This window comes from Melospiza georgiana, chromosome 3 (genome assembly GCF_028018845.1).
Source record: "Melospiza georgiana isolate bMelGeo1 chromosome 3, bMelGeo1.pri, whole genome shotgun sequence".
NCBI classification, from domain to species: Eukaryota; Metazoa; Chordata; class Aves; order Passeriformes; family Passerellidae; genus Melospiza; species Melospiza georgiana.
In genome coordinates, this window is record NC_080432.1 from 16,794,964 (window position 1) to 16,816,335 (window position 21,372).

At 51.9% G+C, this 21,372-nt stretch overlaps 2 protein-coding genes across 2 annotated transcripts in view; one reads left to right on the forward strand and one right to left on the reverse strand.

Annotated features, from left to right (window-relative positions):
- Nucleotides 1–164: 164 nt before the first annotated feature.
- On the forward strand, nucleotides 165–17,756 carry PYGB (glycogen phosphorylase B). The gene is made up of 20 exons (XM_058020924.1): nucleotides 165–442; nucleotides 2,522–2,623; nucleotides 4,467–4,545; nucleotides 5,495–5,598; nucleotides 7,532–7,663; nucleotides 9,608–9,719; nucleotides 10,076–10,158; nucleotides 11,039–11,182; nucleotides 11,518–11,610; nucleotides 11,722–11,868; nucleotides 11,986–12,149; nucleotides 12,417–12,531; nucleotides 13,609–13,710; nucleotides 13,819–13,966; nucleotides 14,480–14,538; nucleotides 15,212–15,353; nucleotides 15,668–15,875; nucleotides 16,185–16,319; nucleotides 16,430–16,496; nucleotides 16,736–17,756. The coding sequence occupies exons 1-20, from the start codon at nucleotides 200–202 to the stop codon at nucleotides 16,886–16,888; spliced, it is 2,532 nt and encodes an 843-aa protein (XP_057876907.1). The 5' UTR covers nucleotides 165–199; the 3' UTR covers nucleotides 16,889–17,756.
- A 491-nt stretch (nucleotides 17,757–18,247) lies between these two features.
- Nucleotides 18,248–21,372, reverse strand: part of ABHD12 (abhydrolase domain containing 12, lysophospholipase) — a 35,678-nt gene continuing 32,553 nt past the window's right edge. Inside the window, exon 13 of the mRNA XM_058020179.1 lies at nucleotides 18,248–20,183. Coding sequence (XP_057876162.1) covers nucleotides 20,144–20,183 — 40 coding nt within the window. The 3' untranslated portion in view covers nucleotides 18,248–20,143. The remainder of the gene's footprint in view (nucleotides 20,184–21,372) is intronic.

Below are 21,372 nucleotides of genomic sequence, written 5' to 3' on the forward strand. Positions count from 1 at the left end.
GCTCCGCCATCCGAGCGCTCCGGTGCCGCCCCATCCCCCGTGGCCCTCCCGGTGCCCCTGGGCCCGCCCCGGCCGCGTTGCCGGCCCCGCCTCGCCGCGGGCGGGGGAGGCGCAGGCGCGGCGGCCCCGGCCCTGCCCCGGCCCTGCCCCAGCCCTGCCCCAGCCCGGCTGCGGCGGAGGCGGCGGCGGAGGCAGCGGGATGGCGGCGCCGCTGAGCGATGGGGACCGTCGGAAGCAGATCAGCGTGCGGGGCATCGCGGGGCTGGGGGACGTGGCCGAGGTGCGCAAGAGCTTCAATCGCCACCTGCACTTCACCCTCGTCAAGGACCGCAACGTCGCCACCCCCCGCGATTACTACTTCGCGCTGGCGCACACGGTGCGCGACCACCTGGTGGGGCGCTGGATCCGCACCCAGCAGCACTACTACGAGCGGGACCCCAAGGTGAGCCCCGGCGGGACGAGGGACGGGGGAGGGCGGCTGTGCCTTCACCAAGGGTGTTTCCGTGTCTACCTGCCAGGTGTCACTGTGGGTGTGTCCCCTGGAACTTGTCCCTTGCGTGCACCTGCCTGTGGGGCGCCTTGCCATGGCCGTGATTTCTTCCCTGCGGGCATCGTGACACCTGTATCCCTCACACACACCCCGCTGTTGCTGTGTGCCTCGTACACAGCTCAGCATGTCTGTGTCCCCATGAGCCTTGCCTCATCTGTGTCCCTCACGCACATCTTGCCATGCCTTTGTCCCCACAGATATCACCACAGCCATGTCCCTTGTGCAGTTTGCCGTGACTGTGTCTCCACAAACTCTTCTGCAGTCCTGTTCCACTGAACCTTGCTGCAGCACTGTCCCCCCTCGGACACCCTCATAACTGTGTCCCCCTGCACCTTGCCACAGCCATGTCCCACTCTGAGCAGGTCCTTGCTGCTGCCAGCTCCTCTGCAGGCTCCACCACAGTCACGTCCTGCACTCACACTGCTGCTGTGTGGTGTCCCCTGTGGGCATCATCAGCTCCATGGCTCAGCACAGCTGTGTCCTGACTTCACTCCTGCAGAGCATGCAGGCAGCTCAGCTTTGAGGCTGGAGAGGAGTTTCTTGCCTTGTGAAAGCCAGATAAGCTCTCCCAGGTTACCAAACCCAGGGGTTCACTTGCCAAGTCAGAACAGTGATGCTGAAGGTGTTGGGAGGTGCAAGACATAATTCAGACTTAATCCTTTTGAATTAAGACCCAACCCAGCGCTTGACTGGAGAGCCACAGAGAGCAGGTGTGCACAGAGAAAGGCACATACCTTCCCAGGGTGCAGGCAGGCAGCCACCTCCCTGAGTCAGCTCTTTTCCCAAGATGATGAATATTGCCTTGACACAAGAAACAAAGTGCACTTTCACCACAGAATGGCTGCATGTGTACTGAGAATTACACTGATGCATGGGACTCTCCCTTTTGTCCCAACTCACACAAATGTGCCCTGATCTGTATTGCAGCACCAACAGAAGGGGTTGCACACATCCCATAAAGGCTCAGAGGATCCTGGAGTGAGTTTGCTTACTGTCCTCCACACTTAGATTTTCACTAGAAGCGTGCCTCTGTGGGAGACTGAAAGGAGCAGATCATTTGTGTGCAATGATTCCTGTCTTTCTGATGAGCCCTAGGGAACAGACTGACCCTTTCAGACTCCCAGCAGAGATGGCAGAGTGGGGAATGCTCTGTGGATCTTTCCCTGCTGCTTAGCAGGGGAAGATCCACACTACAGTGGAAAGAGAGTCACAGGAAAGCGCAATTTGAAGTCAGGTAATTGCTCCGCTAAGAATTCTGGTTTATTTATAAAAATATCCATAGTGATGCATCTGAGTGAGGGCAAAAGTTTGCACAGCCTGCTTCTCATCCCACAAAGAGGCTTTCCTTAGCATTTGCAGCACATACACGACTCCTCTCAAACTTGGAAGGTCACTGCACAGTTGTGCCAGGAACCCTGCCACCTATGGGACAATTTACTTGTTCAACAGGGTGAAACAGTAGTGAAACTCAGTGTGGGGTGAGCAGGAGGACCCATGAGATGGGAGTGCTGGAAAATTCCTCCCAGGAAGGTGCTGGCCCTCAGCCCAGCCAGCCTGCAGGGGCAGGGGGCTTGCTCTGGCTTTTGGGAGACCGGATCAGCTCAGCCTAGGAAAACTTTAAAAGCCCAGCGTAAACATCACCTCAGCTGAGCCTGACAGTGTATAAATATATCATTCAGCATCCTAGATAATAGTTGCCCTGAGTTAATTAGGGAAACACTTAACAGGCAGCGAGATTTTTCTATAGAAGGCTGTTGGCAGGGAGATGCGTGGTGGAGGCTTGGCCGGCGTCCCGCTCGAAATTCTTCTGACAAACAACTCTGGTGCGTGGTGTTCAGGAGCAGGCGCCAAAAGCCAGTCTGGGAAGACATCCCTGCTCTGGGAAATGCTTGGGTCTGCTCTTGATTTGAAGCAGCTTCAGTGGAAGCAAAGTGCTGTGCTGTGTGTAAGCGTCTCGCTTTGCCTCCCCAGCGCATTTACTACCTGTCCCTGGAGTTCTACATGGGCCGCACTCTGCAGAACACCATGGTGAACCTGGGCCTGCAGAATGCCTGTGATGAAGCCATTTACCAGGTAAAGTCTTGGGGATACCAGGGTCCCCCTGATGCTAAACTTTTCCACACAAATGGCTGAGCATCTTTATTTCTCAGGGCTTTACCTGAGGAGGTTGTTATTTGGACTACACTAAATGAAGCTTGGCTCTATCTTAGTGTTTTTCATTCCCCAGAGAGGACAATGGGGGAGCCTTGGGGTTCCTTGGAGTTGGAGTACATTTTTCCAAACCACCATTGGAGTTGGAGTACATTTTCCAAACCACCCTGTAGTGAATGGGAGAACCCAAAAGTGCATACTGAAAACAACACCCAGTATCCTAAATGACATGAGAGTCACAGGCTGCAAAGAGCTTTCCACTAGTGGGAGAAATGATGGTTTATCACAGGAGATGTAGTGTAATGGGAGAAACTGGGACTTGAGCAGCAAAACACCAAATTGCAGTTCATACATTGAGGTACACAAGGCACAACAGCAGTGCTGGCAGGTAGAAGTTATTTGGTGGGAAAGGAGAAAGGAGGGAAATCTTTGCTGGAAATAAAATGTCCTCAGATGATATCCATCTTGAAAAAAACACAGCTGGGTATCACCAAGGCAATCACTAATGTGAGGCCATTGTTACTTACTTATATGGTTATTTGCAGGCACCTCTGCAACAGCACAGTGACTTTTTTCGACAGAATGAGGTTTTTGGCTTTCCACCCAAACCCTTTATTTCTCCCAGCTTCCCCTCTGATCCATGTTACACTTTGTAGCAGAAGTTGGGCAATTCACTGTCTCTCTACATGAGGTGCTACAGTTGCTGCTGGAACATCCTGGCATGCACTTTCCCTGGCAAGAGACCGAAAGGGATTTCCAGGGAGGCACCTGTTTCCTCTCTGAGGAGGAAACAGAGAGAGAGCAGGCTGGCTTTTTTCAGGAACATCCTCTAAGTTCTTTTGCAAGACACTTTCCAAGTGCAGATTTGGCCCAACATGCCAAGGCTTCCCTTGCTGCAGCCTCCAGCCTGGGGAGTTCATCATGGCCCGTGGCCAGGTTGCTTCAAAGGTCTCACATCCAGCATGGCTCTGTCACTGAAAGAATTTTTCTCTGTGTTTGTGTCCCCATCACTCTGTGCATGAGGCTTTCCCATCTTGTGGTTGCAGACCATTGAAGTGCTGGGAAAGCAGTTTGGGGAGCAGCTGTACGGGCTTGACACCGTGCTGTCCCCCCCGGCACCAGGGTGAGCTGCTGCTGCTGCCCCCTGGACTCCTGGAGAGTCCTTGCTGCTGGCAGCCTCAGCCTTCATCTGGCAGGGGCCCCCAGACCATAGAACAAATGGCTCAGGAGATGCAGGCAACCACTTCCAGCCACAGACTGCAGCCAAGGAGCTCGGGAGCAGGATGTGGGAAGCACAGGGAGTGATGGTGAATGCTGCAGTCACTGCTGCCAGCCTGGCCATGCCCTTCCTCAAGGACTCAGTGCACGAGCAGAGGGATGATCTCCCCTGCCCAGGCAGAACTTGGGGGTCCCTTGCACACTGGCTTGACCATTCCCCCCATACTGTCTCCAATGCCAAGTTTGGTCACAGGGCATCCTCACCTGAGGGGCTGCTAGGGCATGAGAGTTTTGTCTGAATTCTCTAAGGAAACCTTCTTCATGGGAAAGCAATATCTGGTGATGGGCTAAGTTGTTTTCCAATCAGTTGGGCTGCCCAAGGACTAGGTGCTGATGAGATGCTTTGTGGGGAGGGAATCAGAGACCTTGTGGGTTTAATTTCCTTCAGTGTGGGTGGTTTTGGGATGTGTTTGTCCTCCTTGGAGAGCAGCTCAGGACACATGGGATTTGTTTGGTGACATGTTCTGCTGTGGTTGTTCTCCAATAGCTGGGTTTGGACTTGGAGGAGCTGGAAGAAATTGAAGAAGATGCTGGACTGGGAAATGGAGGCCTGGGCCGCCTGGCAGGTAATACAGGGCGAGGGGAGTTCCCTCCTCATGCAGAGTGCATGGGGACCAAGGGTGGTGTGGCTGTCACACCCTCACCACTGCCATCTGCCAGTGGGACCCTCCTGCCTGCTCCTGGCTGGCCAGAAACACCAGAGACAGCAGCCCAGAGCTGTAGGTGTGTGTTCTGCAGTGCAGCAGGCAGGGCTGTGGCTGGAAGAGGCTGTCTGGAGCCTTTCTCCTCACCTCCCTGTGAAATCTCTCACTTCCCAGAGGCACTCAACAGCTCTCACACAGGCAGATTGCTGGCTGCTATTTTGGTCTGCCTGTCCCATGGGACAGCTGGAGATGAGAGCTCCCCAGCACAGAGTAAATGCTGGGGCTGATCTTTACCAGAACTGCCTGGATTGAAGGCTGGAAGGGTTTCCTTTGGAAGCAATAATAGTTAAGGAGCTGGTGGTGCAGCAGGTCAGGGTCAGAAGCTCTGCTTTACTGGGCAGACAGGCTTAGAGGAAGGCAAATTTAGAAGAGCTCTCACTGCAATAAAGCTGGATTTGGGGTTTTGGTGATCTGTCCTTGTCACCAGCAATTTTGGGGGTTTGTGGTTGCTCAGCAGGACATGCACAGAGTCCTGCTGCCGACTGCCTCCTTGTCTCCCTTTTGCACATGGGTTTCCTCTGAGTAATAAACATTTCCAGCAGCACTGTTGTGGCAGCTCCTCATCTCCATGCACAGCACATGCAGCAAGCAAGGAGTGAGGTTCCTTGCAGAGTGCCCATGCTCTGCTCCTACAGCCTGTTTCCTTCACCCTTTGGGCCTGTTTCCTGGACCCTTTGAGCCTGTTTCCTTCACCCTTTGGGCCTGTTTCCTTCACCCTTTCAGCCTGTTTCCTTCACCCTTTGGGCCTGTTTCCTGGACCCTTTGAGCCTGTTTCCTTCACCCTTTCAGCCTGTTTCCTTCACCCTTTCAGCCTGTTTCCTAGACTCCATGGCCACGCTGGGGCTGGCAGCATACGGTTACGGCATCCGCTACGAGTTTGGGATCTTCAACCAGAAGATTGTCGATGGCTGGCAGGTACTTGGAAAACTCAGGTCCCTCTTTCTCCCTCTCTTTCATGCTGTGGACAAGGCCTGGATGTAAAAGGCACTGCAGTGCCTTGAGCTGCTCTTGAACTGGGCATTTGAGTCCATCACTGGGTGAGATGATGTGGGAGTTGAGCCACAGGGCATGGCTGAGACCAAGGTTTGCCTGCCTGGGTCTCCACAGTGCAGCTGCAGCAGCCCCAGAGTCCCATCCAGCTTGGCTGTGAGTCAGCAAAGCAGTCAGACTAAAGATGGAGATGTGCCTAAGTACCTCAGGAAGGTGTCTGGCAAAGGATGTGTTTGATCATTATGGAAAACAGGCAAATGTCTGGGGTGATTGCTGCTCCTGTGGGTTCCCTGATCAGTGGCAGACAGGGATTAAACAGGAATTTTCCTGTAGCATTAGCGATCATGCTATTTTCAGTGAAAATAGGCTAAAAAATCTGCCTCAGCTGGCAGTTTTCCTTAGTGTGTGTCTGGAAATGGTTTTCATTAGGAGACTCACCTTACTTTGGAGTATAAAGTATCTTTTTCTCCATAAAATGCCACTCTGTAGGTCAGGGACCATGAGAGGTTTGAAAGTTGTTTTTTTCCTGCTTCTCCACAAAGAAGCTGAAATGCCAGGCTCCATAAATGGTAAAAACAGGGAGGAGAAAACTTCCCCTGTATTTGACTTCATGTTTCTTAAAAAAGAACAGGGGTGGTGGCATGCTGTGCTGTGGCCCTCCCCCTTGCCCCTCCTTGTCCCACTATCTCCCCCTTCCTTTAAGTCCCTCCCCTCACAACAGAGAAATGCATGGAGGCACAAAACATCTCTGGATAACACCAGCCTGGGTGGCTCTGATGGATTCACTTTGCTCCCAGTGCCACAGCTGTGAGCTGAGGGGAGAAACCCACTCTGGCAGAGGGCACAGCAGTTAACAAGAGTTGGCTTACAGGGTGTGGATTGTGGCCAGGAGCATCTCCACTGGGTGCCACATCCCACATATTCCACAGTATCCATTGTCAAACTGGATGTGGAGGCCTGGAGACAGACTGAGAGCAGTGGTCTGTGCAGTTTGCATGGCTTAAACCTTAACACAGATCCATAGAGGCTGATTTATTTATTTATACCAGCTGGGATGCATCATCCAAGCTTTGCAAAGCCCGGTGAGAAAAGTGCCACTAGCTTGCTTTTAAAATTTTATAAGTTTAATAATAATAAAATGGTTATAAAAATAGTAATACAATTAGAGTAATAATAATTTGGACAAATTGAATTAGGACAATATGAGACGATAAAAACAAAGAGTTACAGACAGTCTGGGTACCTTTTTCTGGGCAGCACCAGCCTGAAAAAGGACCCACGTTAACAAAGGATTAACCCTTAAAAGCAACAGCCTGTTGCATATTCATACACTTCATACATGATGCATAAATTCCATTCAAACACAGGATTCTGTCTGGTCATCGTCTACTTCATCCTCTGAATCCTAACAGCGCCTTTGAGGCAGGAAGAAGTTGGTTTATTCTGATAATGGAGCAATAAATTCTTTTTCTCTGAAAGACTGAGGTGTCCTGTGGCTGCTATCTCACTGCAAGTCTTTTCTTTGAAAGAAGTATCTTACATAGCACAGTTTCTATTTTAACATTTTTTATAACCTAAAACTATATTTAACACAGTACTTAAGAGAATTAACACAGCATTACTTCCTAACACAACACATATAATATTCATTTCAATATTTGCAAAAAGCCAATCATAAAATACATGCATTTTTCACACCCGGCTATCCTCTAGAGGCCTCTGCACATCCATTTTTAAAGCCAGCTTGCTGAAGCTTTACTTTTAAACCGGTCTCCCTGTGAGGAGCCACGTTCAGCCTTCTCGTGGAGCCACAAGCTCTCCTTGATCCAAGGCTCTCCTTGACCCCCTGTCCCTGCAGGTGGAGGAGGCTGACGACTGGCTGCGCTACGGGAACCCCTGGGAGAAGGCTCGCCCCGAGTACATGCTGCCCGTGCACTTCTACGGCCGCGTGGAGCACACTGCCGACGGCGTGAAGTGGATCGACACCCAGGTACCACCGTCAGTCTCCCCCTGCTGGCTGGGGAAGGCAGACAGGGTCACCCTGGGGCTGCCTGAGGTCTTCAGGCTCTGCTTCCCTCCCAGACTGGCCAAACTTCAGTTACAAAGGTGACTTGGTAGCCTATGGGGTTGGAGGAGATAAAAGCTTTTGTTGAATTGTTACAGCAGGATTTGAGATAAAAGAGACATCTGTTGATCTCCAGGGCAAAGCTGCACAGTCTTACATGGATTTATGCTGGAGGAGAATTGTAGGCTTCTTCCATGCTGCTGGCCATTCACACTCTGTGGATTTTCAGCTGGTTCTGATGCTGCTGCTGTGCAGAGGCGTGGAACAAGGCCATGGGTGTTTAACTCTTGTTGTGAGAGCAAGTTCCTCTTCCCCAGAGCAGCCCAATGGGCAGGGTGCTGTCAGGGGAGGCTGAAGGTGTGAGTTCCAGTCTCCAGTATGCCTGGAGGCCTTGTTTTGTGGCATCATGGAGCACCAACCCTCCTTCAGCCTGTCCCACAGTTGAGGACATAATGCTGTACTTCAGGGGCTCGTGCTTGTTCAGGCTGCTGCATCATAGGTGCATTCCCATTTTGCTGCTAACAAAGACACAGGTGAATCTAAGATGCTTCAGCCTCTCCTCTGCAAGCACTGCTCAGGGTGGAGGAAGGAAGGACAATGAATTTCTCTGTGATTCAGGGGGATGACCTAGCTTTGTTCCCATAATGTTCAGCTCGGTTAACCAAGGAGCTCACAGCCACAGAGCTCAGCCATTCTCTTCAGCACCAAGAGCTGAAGCTCAGTTACAGAGTCACCTGGGCCGGCTCAGAGGACAAATAAACCATTTTATCTCTGGTTGTCAGAGGCTGTGAAGTGACCCAGGTGATTGCCATGTTAACAGTGCAAGGATTCAACACCAGAGCTCCAGCACAGGGAATATCTTGGGAGCACTGTGCCAGAGCTCTCTGGGCCCCAGGTGTAGCAGGCGTCCATCTGGGGACCAAGTGTCATTGCATTTCAACATGTCTCTCTTCTGATCCTCCTGCTAGTCTGGGGTTTCAGGGATCCCAAACACTGCTTCCTACAAGGAGGTGACTTTTCAGATAGTGCTGCTAAAGGAACAAGTTGGAAAGGTTCAAAAAAGCCAAAGATGCAGCCTCCAAATATAGCATAGCTGAGTTCATGTGCTGTGTGCCCCAGTCAGTGCCTGGGCAGGCTCCCTGCCTGCTTCCATGTTCAGAGCTGCTAACAGCAGCTTGGAGAGCCTGAGCTCCTGCTGGTTGTCCCCAGAGGGGAGCTGTTGCCCATGCCAGCACAAAGAGGCTGTTCATGACCCACATGCTGACCCGCCCAGGTTTTCCCGGCTGTGCGAACTAGGAGGTCCGGGGTTACTCCCTGTAGCCTCCTGAGGCTTAAGCATCATCTGCAAACTGCACAAGGAGTTTCACACTCATGTTCAGTTCAGGTGCTGGAGATCTCAGTGGAATTATCCAGGCAGGTTCAAAAAACCCTGAATATTGGGTGGATGGCTCTGGAAATGGTGCTGCAGTTATAGGGTTTGGTCCTGGCAGGTTGCAGAAGGGTAATGGGCAGGATTCAGGCTGTGGAGTTAATCCCAGATGGAAACACAAAAGTCCAAGCTGCCCTGGCTTTTCCCCAGCACAGACAGAATCCCTGTGGGCAGCTGAGGGTGCTTTCAGTGCTCTGATAGGTACCCCAGTTAATACAGGAAGGTCAGCAGGTTTCTTGTTTCAGTAGAGCTCCAGACAGCTCTGGTTCTCCTATGAATGCTTCCCATTAGGTGGTGGAAGTGCCCATGATAGAGGTGAGATTCCTTCCACAGCCAGGACTTGTCTTTGTCCTCTGGATTCTTTTTGCAGAGGTTTCAGCCACTGTCCCACATTCTCCAGGTCACTGTGCTGTAACCAGGGGGGACACTGTCCTTTTCAGGTTGTCCTTGCCATGCCTTACGACACCCCAGTGCCTGGATACAAGAACAACACTGTGAACACCATGAGGCTCTGGTCTGCCAAGGCTCCAAACGACTTCAACCTCCAGGAGTGTAAGTCCTGTCCCTCCAGTGCCTCTCCTCTGGCCAGGTGGGACACAGCTGTGCCTTTGTGCATGGTGCAGCACTTCACGTCTGCCCTGCTTTGTGTTTATTCCATAGCTGTCTCCAAACCACAGCACTGTGTGCACATCCATGGATCACACTACTCCCAGACACCCACCCATCTCCTCCTGCCACTCTAGTGCCTTTCACACATGTACATTCCCATCCTGTTCCATTAGTACCAGCCTGAATATTCCTGGCTGGTACAAAACCTCTCTGCAAGAGAAGAGGGAAAAGTGTGGTGTCAGGGACCTGCCTGAATCTCTCCAGCTGCTGCAGTGCTGTGTGTGTTTCTCTCCCTGCAGTCAATATGGGTGACTACATCGAGGCAGTGTTGGACAGAAACCTGGCAGAGAACATATCCAGAGTCCTGTACCCCAATGATAACGTGAGTGACCTGCTTGCCTCTCTTCCCTGTTGCTCAGAATCATCCTTCCTGCAGTTGTGTCTCCTTGTTTGCCAACACTGGAAGGTCGTGAGCATCTGATGCTTGTTGCTTTGCTTTAATACAGTAGGTTGTCCCTGTAATACAGTATAGGTTGTCCCTATAATTCCCAGTGAACAGGAATGGCTCTGCTGGCTCCAGAGGGCTGATTGGCAGCCAAGAGTCTGGCCCATAAGGTGTAGCTGCTCTGTTCCATACTGTATGGAGAGGAAGACATTACTCCTTCAACTTTAAGGCACAGTTTACACAGAGGGGACTCATTTCCATCCCCAGTTCAAGGGATTTCTCACTGCAAGTGCTGTCCCAGGCTAAGCACTTACTGGGCTCTGGGTCCAAAAAGGAAGAGCCCTCATATCCAGCCATGGATTGGCATCTGTTCTGGGAAGTGCAAATCCCCTGCACTTTTCCCCACACCCTATCAAACCTGCTGGTATTTTAAAACAGACCAGCACAAAGCATGGTGTGTGTGAGGCAGCTGCTGTGTCCAGAGACACTCCTGGCCATTGCAGAAAGCCCAAAAAACCCTGCAAAGGATTTTGCCACGAGGGAGGGATGTGTGCTGGCTCTGTAGGAGTAGCATGGATGGGGCAGGCTGTCTCTCTCTGGAAGCAGCTGTTTGGGATGCCAAGCCCCTTTGTGAGTCCCTACAGCTGCTGTCCACATCAGAGACATTTGAGAAACATCCACATTTGCTCTGGTGAGGAGCCAGACATGTGAAGCCTGTTGGGAAGCCCCTGAGGGGGAGAGGAGAATCTCCAGGGCTTTGGCTGCCAAGTGGGGATGGCAGCTGCAGCTCCAATGCATGTGCTGCCCCCTCTTGCAGTTCTTTGAAGGCAAGGAGCTGCGGCTGAAGCAGGAGTACTTTGTGGTGGCTGCCACCCTCCAGGACATCATCCGCCGCTTCAAGTCCTCCAAGTTCGGCTGCCGAGACCCCGTGAGAACGTGCTTTGAAACCTTCCCAGACAAGGTGAGGCTGTGGGCAGAGGCACTGGGGAAATTTCAGCCAGACCTGCCTCTCTTGAGGGAGAGCAGGAAGCTCAGGACTAAATGGGGGTGTTTATACAAACACCCTGGCAAGTTGGGTTGTAAAACAGATGATCTCTGGGCCTATTTTCCCAGGGAAAAAATTGTAATTTGGAGCAAAACTTGAAAAGTTTGAATAGCTCCATTACTGAGAGGTCTGTTTCTGGGTCGTGAGTCATAAGAAGAGCCTTGGGGCTGACCCTTAGCCAACCCCATGCATGCAGGGCACTGTCACAGTCTGACACTGCCAGAACTGAGATCAGCAAGTCTGTGTTGCAGGTGGCTATTCAGCTCAATGACACCCACCCTGCCCTGTCCATACCAGAGCTCATGCGAATCCTGGTGGATGTGGAGAAGGTGGACTGGGACAAGGTGAGCAGAGCTGGGAGGACCGTGCTGAACCTCACAGGGGAAGGAGCTGTGGGATTTCCTTTTCCTGCCTGGCCTGGATGCACGTGCACTAACCTGCTGTCTGTGATGCAGGCCTGGGAGATCACAAAGAGGACGTGTGCCTACACCAACCACACTGTGCTGCCCGAAGCCCTGGAGCGCTGGCCGGTCTCCATGTTTGAGAAGCTGCTGCCGCGGCACCTGGAGATCATTTACGCCCTCAACCAAATGCACCTGGATGTAAGGGACCGGCGCCAGGCTGCGGGGACTCTGGGGACCTTGGTGTGACCACCGTGAGGATGGGAGTGCTCCCAGGTGCTGTGGCCGTGTCACTCATGTCCCTGTCCCTGCCTGCAGCGCGTGGCAGCTCTGTACCCGGGGGACATCGACCGCCTGCGCAGGATGTCGGTGATCGAGGAGGGCGACTGCAAGAGGATCAACATGGCGCACCTCTGCGTCATCGGCTCGCACGCCGTCAACGGCGTGGCCCGCATCCACTCCGACATCGTGAAGAACTCGGTGTGAGTTGGGACACAGCCAGGGGTGGGCTCCCTCCCCTCCCTGGGCTTTGCCTGCCAGCTGGGAAGGATTAGCTGGGGCAGCTGGGTGTCCAGCTCTGCTTTGGATCTCTCCTTTGGAGCGGGTGAAACTCCTGGCAGTACGGCTGAGGAAGGGGGTGAGAGGCAGCAAAGAGTGATGGAGCCTGCCCTGAGTCAGGAGCACACACTGGGGGGGCTCAGATGCAGCTCGGGTGGTGGTGGGTGGCTCAGAGCTCCGTGGTGTTCCAGGTTCAAGGATTTCTATGAGCTGGAGCCAGAAAAGTTTCAGAACAAGACCAATGGGATCACGCCGAGGCGCTGGCTCCTGCTGTGCAACCCAGGACTGGCTGACATTATTGCTGAGGTGAGTGGTGATCGTGGGAAGTGAGGAGCTCAGTGTGATCCCTTTGGTCACCTCTTCCTGTGGTCTGGTCAACCCTGAAGGTGACTGTGGTGGTCCCAGGAGAGGGAAGAGATGAGAATCTTGACTCCATGTTCCAGAAGGCTGATTTATTATTTTATGATATATATTATATTAAAGAAAATTATATACTAAAACTATACTAAAGAATAGAAGAAAGGATTTCATCAGAAGGCTTGAAAGGAATAGAAAGGAATGATAATAAAATCTTGTGACTGCTCACAGCCTCAACAAAGGTGGCTGTCGTTGGTCATCAAGTAAAAAACAACTCACATGAGATCAAATGCACCTGTTGCATTCCAGAGCAGCAGATAATTATTGGTTTTCTTTTCCTGTGAGGCTTCTCAGGAGAAAAACCCTAGCAAAAGTATTTTTCAGAAAATATGTCCATGGCAGCTCTGTGGGGACAGCCTGGGAGGACAATGCTGTGGCACCTGTAGGTGTGAGATTGGCTGGGCTCTAAAGTTGATGATGAAAAGTTGGCCAAAAAAAGCTGCAGAAATCTAAATCTGGTCCCTGCCCTTGTGTGGACTGCACACAGGCACAACCATAGGGTGTCTGGACAAGTGTTCAGCCTCATGGGCACAACGGACCTCCTCCCATGGAGGCCCAGCTCCAGTTCTGTCCCTTGTATTTCCCAGGCCCTTTAGGGCAGGTTTTTACATCACACTGCAACATGCCATGACTGAATATCATCCTGTAGTTAAATGAATCTTCATGTCCTGCCCATTGGTTTCTCCAGCTGCCAGGAGGCCATGGCACATGTGCACACATCTCCCTTTTCTTGCTAAAACTCCTTGAGAAAGGAGGGCTTGTCTGAATTTTTGCAAGTGCCCTGTTTCCATTGGGCTTCTTTGTGATGCTGAGAAATAATCTCATAATAAAAAACTGTGCTTCTTTTCCTATGTGCCCCTTTTCCAATGTGGCACACTGCCTCTTCCAGTTCCCAAGGGGACTGTGGGAAGGGGCAGTTGTGGGCTGGGTGAAGTGTCTCATGGCATTCCTGATTTGTTGTTTTAGAAAATTGGGGAAGGCTTCATCACAGATCTGAGCCAGCTGAAGAAGCTCCTGGAGTTCATTGATAACGAGACTTTTATCAGGGATGTGGCAAAAGTCAAGCAGGTAATGTGCCCTGGGGGAAGAACATCCAGGAACATCCCAGCAGCAAGTGCTCACTTCTGATGCAAGCCCTGCCAACTCATGCCTGTTCCTCAAATATTTTTCTGCCAGGAGAACAAGCTGAAGTTTGCAGCCTACCTGGAGGAGCATTACAAGGTGAAGATCAACCCAATGTCCATGTTTGATGTCCAGGTGAAGCGAATCCATGAGTACAAGCGGCAGCTGCTGAACTGCCTGCACGCCATCACCCTCTACAACCGTAAGTCCCCCGGCCTCTCACTGCCAGGGCTTCTCTCCAGGAGGGAAGGCAGAGTGGCTGAAGGCTCATAAAGAGCTCTGGGGAAAAGCTCACAGCCCAAATCTCCAGCCCAGGTAACCTCCACACCTGTTCTGCAGCTGTCAAGAGTGACCTGGTGCAAGTTAAGGCCCCATTTCCCATTGTATACTTGGGGCCCCTGCCCATTCCCAAAGGGAGGCAAGCCATTGGAGCTCTGCATTGTTCTGCCTTGAGGAGTTCTCCAAGGATCTGAATCCCCAAGGATTCTGTGGCTGTTTTTTGCCCACCACAGCTCCAGCAGATGTCTGGTTGGGCTCAGGGTCCTGCAGGGTGCTTGTGACATGGGCTTAGATTCCAGCCTGCCTCTGATCAGGCACTAAACTCTGCCCAGCTTATCTTCAGTTCTGAAGATTTTTAATTTTTTGGGTTTATTTAGGATCAAATTTGAGCTTTCAAATTTGAAACAATTTTGAAGAAAGATCCCTGCTCTTTCAGGCATCAGATGTAATCCATCCAAATCCTTTGTGCCCAGGACCATTATGATTGGAGGAAAGGTAACCTGCATTCCAGACTCCATGCATGCGTGGCTGGGGGGTGGATGGGGAAGGTCCTGTCCCCTTTCTGTGGCTTTGCTGGGCCTGCTGTGGATTTTCCATGAACTAACTGGACTGAGCAAGGCTCCATCACTATTACCCAATAAAGTGTTTTACCTAATTCATGATGTAGAGAGGGAGAATTTAGGGAGAATTAGAATTGTTCAGGCTCTGGGGAGACTTTATTGTAGCCTTGAAGTGCTTGAAGTGGGCCTTTTAAGAAAGATGGGGAAAAATGTTTTAGCAGGACCTGTTGTGCTAGGACAAGGGATAGTGGTTTTAAATTGAAGAAGAGTTAATTTCGATTAGATCTAAGGTGGAAATTTTTTCAGTCAGTGTGGTGACCCACTGGAACAGGTTGCCCTGAGGTGATACATGCTCCATCTCTGGAAACATTCAAGATAAGTTGGATGGGGCTCTCAGCAACCTGGTCTAGTTGAAGATGTCCCTGCTTATTGCAGGGGGGTTGGACTAGATATCTTTCCAAGGTCCTTTCCAACCCAAACCATGCTGTGATTCCATGTGACCAGCAGAAGTGAGGCTCAGACTCACTGCAGTGAGAACCCCACACTGTCATCTCTTATGCTCTCCCTTCCTTAAAAGCCTTCCCCATTTCTGGACTGCTCTTCTTCAGGCAGCCCCTGGCTACCACATGGCCAAGATGATCATCAAACTCATCACATCCATTGGTGAGGTCATCAACAACGACCCCTATGTGGGGGACAAGCTCAAGGTCATCTTCCTGGAGAACTACCGGGTGTCCTTGGCTGAGAAGGGTATGTCTGGTCTTCTGTAAGCACCTGTCACAAATTGGGCACGTCCCAGCTGGGCCCAGGAACGGGCTGGCCTGAGAGGCAGTTGTGGCAGGACACCTGGCTGTCCCTTAGGAAGAGCCTGAAGGCTCCACACAGGGCAGGAAGCCAGCTTCATTCATGCAGGAGTGGCAGCAGCTGCTTGGGGTCATGGCAAAGCTGAGCCTGGCCCCAGAGTTGCGCTGTTTGGGCTGAGGGCGAGGTCAGAAGGGCCAGTCCTGGTTGTGGGGAGCTGCAATGTGCCAAGGATTAACTCCCACTTCTCTTGCACCTGGCAGTGATCCCAGCAGCGGATCTCTCCCAGCAGATCTCCACAGCTGGCACAGAGGCCTCGGGCACTGGCAACATGAAGTTCATGGTGAACGGGGCCCTCACCATCGGGACCATGGACGGGGCCAACGTGGAGATGGCTGAGGAGGCGGGCGAAGAAAATCTCTTCATATTTGGCATGAGGGTGGAGGACGTGGAGGCCCTGGATCGGAAAGGGTTGGTGAACACCAGGGCTTGTCAGATGGGCTCAGCTCTGATGGGGAGAGCCATGTTCTCTGGGAGGGACACTTTCTTCTCTGGGCAGCTCTGGAGCAGGGGGCTAGAGGCAGTCTTTGCCTTGGGCTGCAAGGATTCAGCAGTGGGACATGGTATGAGGTATCAGACACTGCTGCTGGTGTGAGCCACGAGCAGGGTGCTCTGATGGGCACAGGCCCTCATGCAGGAGCTGTCCCACCTCCCTGCCTGCCCTCCCTGCCCCAGCACAGGGAGGAGCAGCAGTGCCTGAGGCTGTCTCTGCTGGCACAGGTACAACGCCCGCGAGTTCTACGAGCGCCTGCCCGAGCTGCGCCAGGCCATCGACCAGATCACCAGCGGCTTCTTCTCCCCTCGGGACCCCGGCTGCTTCAAGGATGTGGTGAACATGCTCATGTACCACGACAGGTGAGTCCTGGGAGCATCCCTGTGCAGGGGGGCACTGCCTGCTCATGGGAGGGAAGGTGTCTGTCCTGCCCAGAAGGCAAACCCCAGCCAGACTGTGCTTTGGGTTTCAGGTTTAAGGTGTTTGCAGACTATGAGGCCTACATTAAGTGCCAAGGGCAAGTGGACCAGCTGTTCATGGTAAGGTTTGCCCACTGCTGAGTGGGAACACTGAGGATAACTGGGATGAGCGTGCTCCAGTGGAGTCCTTCTCATGGACACTGCAGCATGTGGGTGCCCTGGGGCAGGGTGAGGCAGATTTGGCTGCTTCAGCAGCCCCACACTGTGGAGTTTTAAACCAGCCAGTGCCCTGAAAGCCTGCAAGCCAGGACAGAGCTGGGTGAGCAGCTGAATATTGACACTGCCTCTCTTCTTGCCAGGATCCCCGTGAATGGACAAGGAAAGTGATCAGGAACATTGCGTGCTCGGGCAAGTTCTCCAGTGACAGAACCATCACGGAGTATGCCCGTGAGATCTGGGGGGTGGAGCCTTCTGCCACAGCCATCCCCCCGCCCAACCTGCCCCGAAACTGATGCGAGCACCAAGGGAAGGAAGGAGGGATGTGCTCCCATCGCAGGAGTCCTCACCTGCATTTCACCACCAGTCAGATGGGCTCAGCTCTGCAGAAACAAGGCCTTTCCCTCAGAGGGATAGAAGATGCTCTGAGGAGGAGCCCTGACCAAGGAACAAGAGCTGGAGGGCAGGAGAAAGGACCTTGTGTTTGCACCTACCTAGCCTGCACGTGCTGCATAGTGCTTTTAGTGAGATGGCCATGGATAAGTCTTCCACAGCTGTGCTCCATGCTTAACAAGGGCTTTCCAAGTAAACCTTCCCCTGCCCCTGTGTGCAAGGGCCTGGCCTCCTTGATCCTGCCCCACAAGTAGGACTAGCCACCACAGTGTGTCTTTCTCCTGCAGGGTCTGCCAGGCCCAAAGCTGGGGGAGGCAGAGGCCAATCCCTGCCCATCCCCTTCCCCAGTATCACCTAAAGAAGGGGGGCTGGCTGTGAAAGATGCTGGCCTCAGGGCAGGCACCAACACTGTGCCACAAGCAGGAGAGCCTGGGATCAGCCACTTCCTTGCCACAGACCTTACTGTAGCCTCCTACCACACCTCTTCCCTAACTAAAGGCCCAGTAAACAAGCCACTCCAGGGATTTTTAGCCTCCATCTCTGCACAGGGAGGGCTGTACCTGCTGGCTCTTGGCTCTGCAGATACAGCTGTGTGTGTGTGCTGCTCAGGGGGTGAACATGGATCACAGCCCTGGCACTCTTTCTTAGCAGGGTCATGCTGCTCCACATGTCCCTCCCAGTGCTAGGGTCACACTTTAACACCCATAGTGCTGTGTAGTGCACCAGTACTGCCCTGTTTGACACCAACTCATTAAAACAACCCAAACACCTGCTGGTTTGACTTTGGACTGACTTGTGACTACTCCATGCCTCTGGGTTCATGTTGCAACAAGCTCAGGCCACAATGCCTGAATCACTGCTGTCCTTGCCCAGCTGTGGCTTTGTGGTTTGTAGTCCCTTGCAGCTGGCAGGGTGCTGGCCCCACCATGGGGGGACAACGTGCCCATGACAGCTGACTCCATGCACTGGGGTGGGGGTTTGTGTTGGGTTTGCCCTGCAAATGGCACACAGGGCTCCTGAGCCAGAAGTCACACAAGCAATTCCCATCTCCCCCATTCCCAGGGGAGAAGCATTGCCTCAGCTGCAGCCAAAATAAAGGCACAGACCCTCTGGGCTCCAGGTGAGTCGCTCCCCTAGAGCTGACAGCAGCCACAAAGATTTGCCCATTCCCAGCTGCACAGCCCTACTGCAGCCCAGCCCCACACCCAGCTGACCTGCTCAGTGTGGAGAAAACGTCCCAAAAACTGCCAGGTAAGACTGGTAAAGCTAAAGTGATCAGCAGTCAATGCCTTTATTAAAACTACACCACTTTTAGATAAACATTTCAGTTGAAATTTCCAAGCACATCACTGGGCTGCCAACAGGAATGGTGGTGCTGGGACCACCCAGAGCAGCAGCTCTCGTGCTGGACTCCCAGCTCTGTCCCAGCAGGAGGAAGGCAGCCAGCCAGGCCCCACTCAGGCTGCACTTTGCCCCAAGCCAGCTGCCAGCAGCAGCTCTGACTGGAATGTGTGTTACTCTCCAGAGCCAGGTGTGTGTTTCTCATCTGTCAGTGTGATAAATCAAGGTTGCTGCACTTGTATTGTAGTGGCACAGCTACTTCATGAGTATCAGGGTCAGAAACCTCGGGGACAACTGCACTAATGGCAGAAGAATCTTGGTACAAGAACAAGCTACTGTCTCTTTTGCAGCTAGGATGAGCCTGCAGCTATAACTCTGATGCATGCTGAGCAGTTTATTACTATGCTGTACACCCCTGACCGGATCCTTGGGGCAGCACAATTCCCTTTGAGCACTAGTGACTAAACCTACAGCACCTGGAACTGTCTGTGTGGACTGACAAGGGGCAGGACCCCAGCAAGGCAGTGTGTCACTGACTCCTCTTTCAGTGGCATAAACCAGTCCCACTTCTAGCCCCAAGCAGGGCAAGGACACCCCCAGAACCTCTTCCTGTGGGAAAGGCTCGTTTCCACTTCTGCCTCCTGAACAATGGCTGTCGGAGGGGCTAAGATGTGCTACTGGAAGTGCACAGAAGGCAGGGGGGAGAGATGGGGAATGGCACCCCAGACTTATTTGTGCATCAAAAACTGTATCACTGCCTGCTTTTAACTACAGTGGAACAGCACTGCCACCAGGAACAGGAAAACCTGACCCAAGGAGTTAAAAAGTAGTTGAGGAAAAAAAACAGCTTGCCCTTCTCACCTAAAAGCAGCACATGGCTGTCTGGGTTTGAACAGGGGTAATGGAAGACATCCATTCCAGCAGCCTGGGCACACACTGTCCATGGAAGAGGAGATCAAGCAAAAAAGTAATCTCACAGTTTCTGGCTTAAACGCCCCCATCTGCAGTTTATATACATGTGTCATTCCAATCCTAATAGGAATACTTGTGAAGAAGGGGAGGAGCTCCACAGAGAATAGCAGGGATGAGAGCAAAAAGTAATGTTCAGAAGGAAAAAGGTGCAGGAAAGATAAAAGGGCACTAGCCTTGCCCATTACATAGATGTTTCAAAAACAAAAAAAAAAAAAATCTTTCATTTTATTTCCAGATCTGTGCAATTACCCCAACACTCGCAGCACATTGTGACTGAAGAGCTAAATAAAAATACCTCTCACTACCTGGATCCTCCATGTATTTGTAATTACAGCCACTGATCAAAGAGGAAAGGCAAAACATGTATTTTCTAGAAAGAGAACACCTCAAACTCAAGCAAGACACCTGTGGTAAGGAGACGTGGCAAAAGCCATTTGTCTACAAATGTATCTCTACATGATCCAAAAACAGCAGCAGTGTTTAAAAGTGAAAGGAACATCCTTGGTCATGACACAGTGTCCTAGGAACATCTGTCCTCAGCAGTACCACGAGGGATGGGCGAGGCTTTGCTGTGATTACATTTTTCATGGTTTGGTACTGGTTCCTGGGCTGTCACCACCCCTCTGTCCAAGTCCAAAAAGAAGCCAAAAACTTCTTCCTTTTGCCATCACAGATGCTGATGCCAGAAGCTGGAGTTGCCAAGGGTACACATCAGGACTGGAATGGGAATCCCTGACCTCCTCTAGTGCCAGGGATGGAAGAATGGCAGACTGACCCACAGGGAGCGGGGAGGAAAAAGAGAGAGAAAGGAAATGAAAATCTCTGTGCTGACAAGCAGACAGTCTTCAGTGATGATGCTCATGTTCAGATTTTCCCAGGAATTCCCTAGAAAAGGAAATGACAAAGCAGTGACTCTCCTATACTCTGGTGTATGCTACAGCCTGCAGGTCCTCCCATTCCCCTGGCAAGCACTCAGCATTTGCAGCTACAGGGAACAGCACTGAGCTCTGCTCTCACACCATCAGAGGCTCCCACTGAAAGAGCCAAACTGAAGCAACCACTCTGCAAACAGCCCCTCCACAGCATCCAGCTCACAGCAGAGATGAGCCAGAAAGTGCTCCCAGATTTCTGTGGCTCCCCTTCCCAAAACCTGCTTTGCAGGGAGGTGGAGAGCTCTGACTCCTGTGCTAAGCCAGCCCCGGTGTAGCAGGCACAGGGTCTGCAAGGCCTCCCTGGCAGTAATGTGCCTAAGATAAGAAATGCCTAGTCATGATGACTGGAGCTAAGAAGCCCTCTCCTGCCCTCAGACCCTTGTTATCTCTCTGTAAGACAATAAGTCACTTTCACCTCCACCCTTACTAGTAGGGTGTTTCCCAAAATTCCTGTACCCTATATAAACCCCTACTTCTGCCCAGTTCAGGGCAAGAGCTGTCACTGAGACCCTTGGCAGAAGCTGCCAATAAAGACATCTCTGCAGAACCTCATACAGTGATTTTCCTCTCTCTCCATGCATCTGCTGCTGAGGCACTTGGCAAGCAAACAGCTGAAAATCACCAAAGAGCTGATCTCACTTAAGAGCTGAGCTTGCTAAGATTACCTGTGGGCTCTAGAGCCTGCCTAAGGGGCCCAGACATGTAGGGGGACACAGTATGGGTAAATGAAGGTGGTATAGAATGTAATCTTATCTCCCAAAGAGGTGCAGCTGGACCAATTACTAAAGATTAGGCCTGATCTTAACAAGCCACACCTGTAGCCAATAAGAACAGTGGTATAAATAAGAACAGTGGTATAAAAGAGTGGATTTGTGGAATCTGGAGTCAGATGGTTATCGCAGGGACCAGGAACAGTCAGCACTCAGAGGAACTGCATACAAGAAGCATTGGGGAGGTACGAAACTCTGGTGACATGGAATCCTTGCACCATAATGATAATAGAACACTTGATATATAAGACAACACAGACAGGTTGTGCTTAACTAAACTTTGCAGTCTGGCACACCCACAGCACTTATTTTTGGGGAGATCCCAAAAACCCCAGAGCCACATCAGCCTGGTATGTCCCCTTCTGTGGAGAG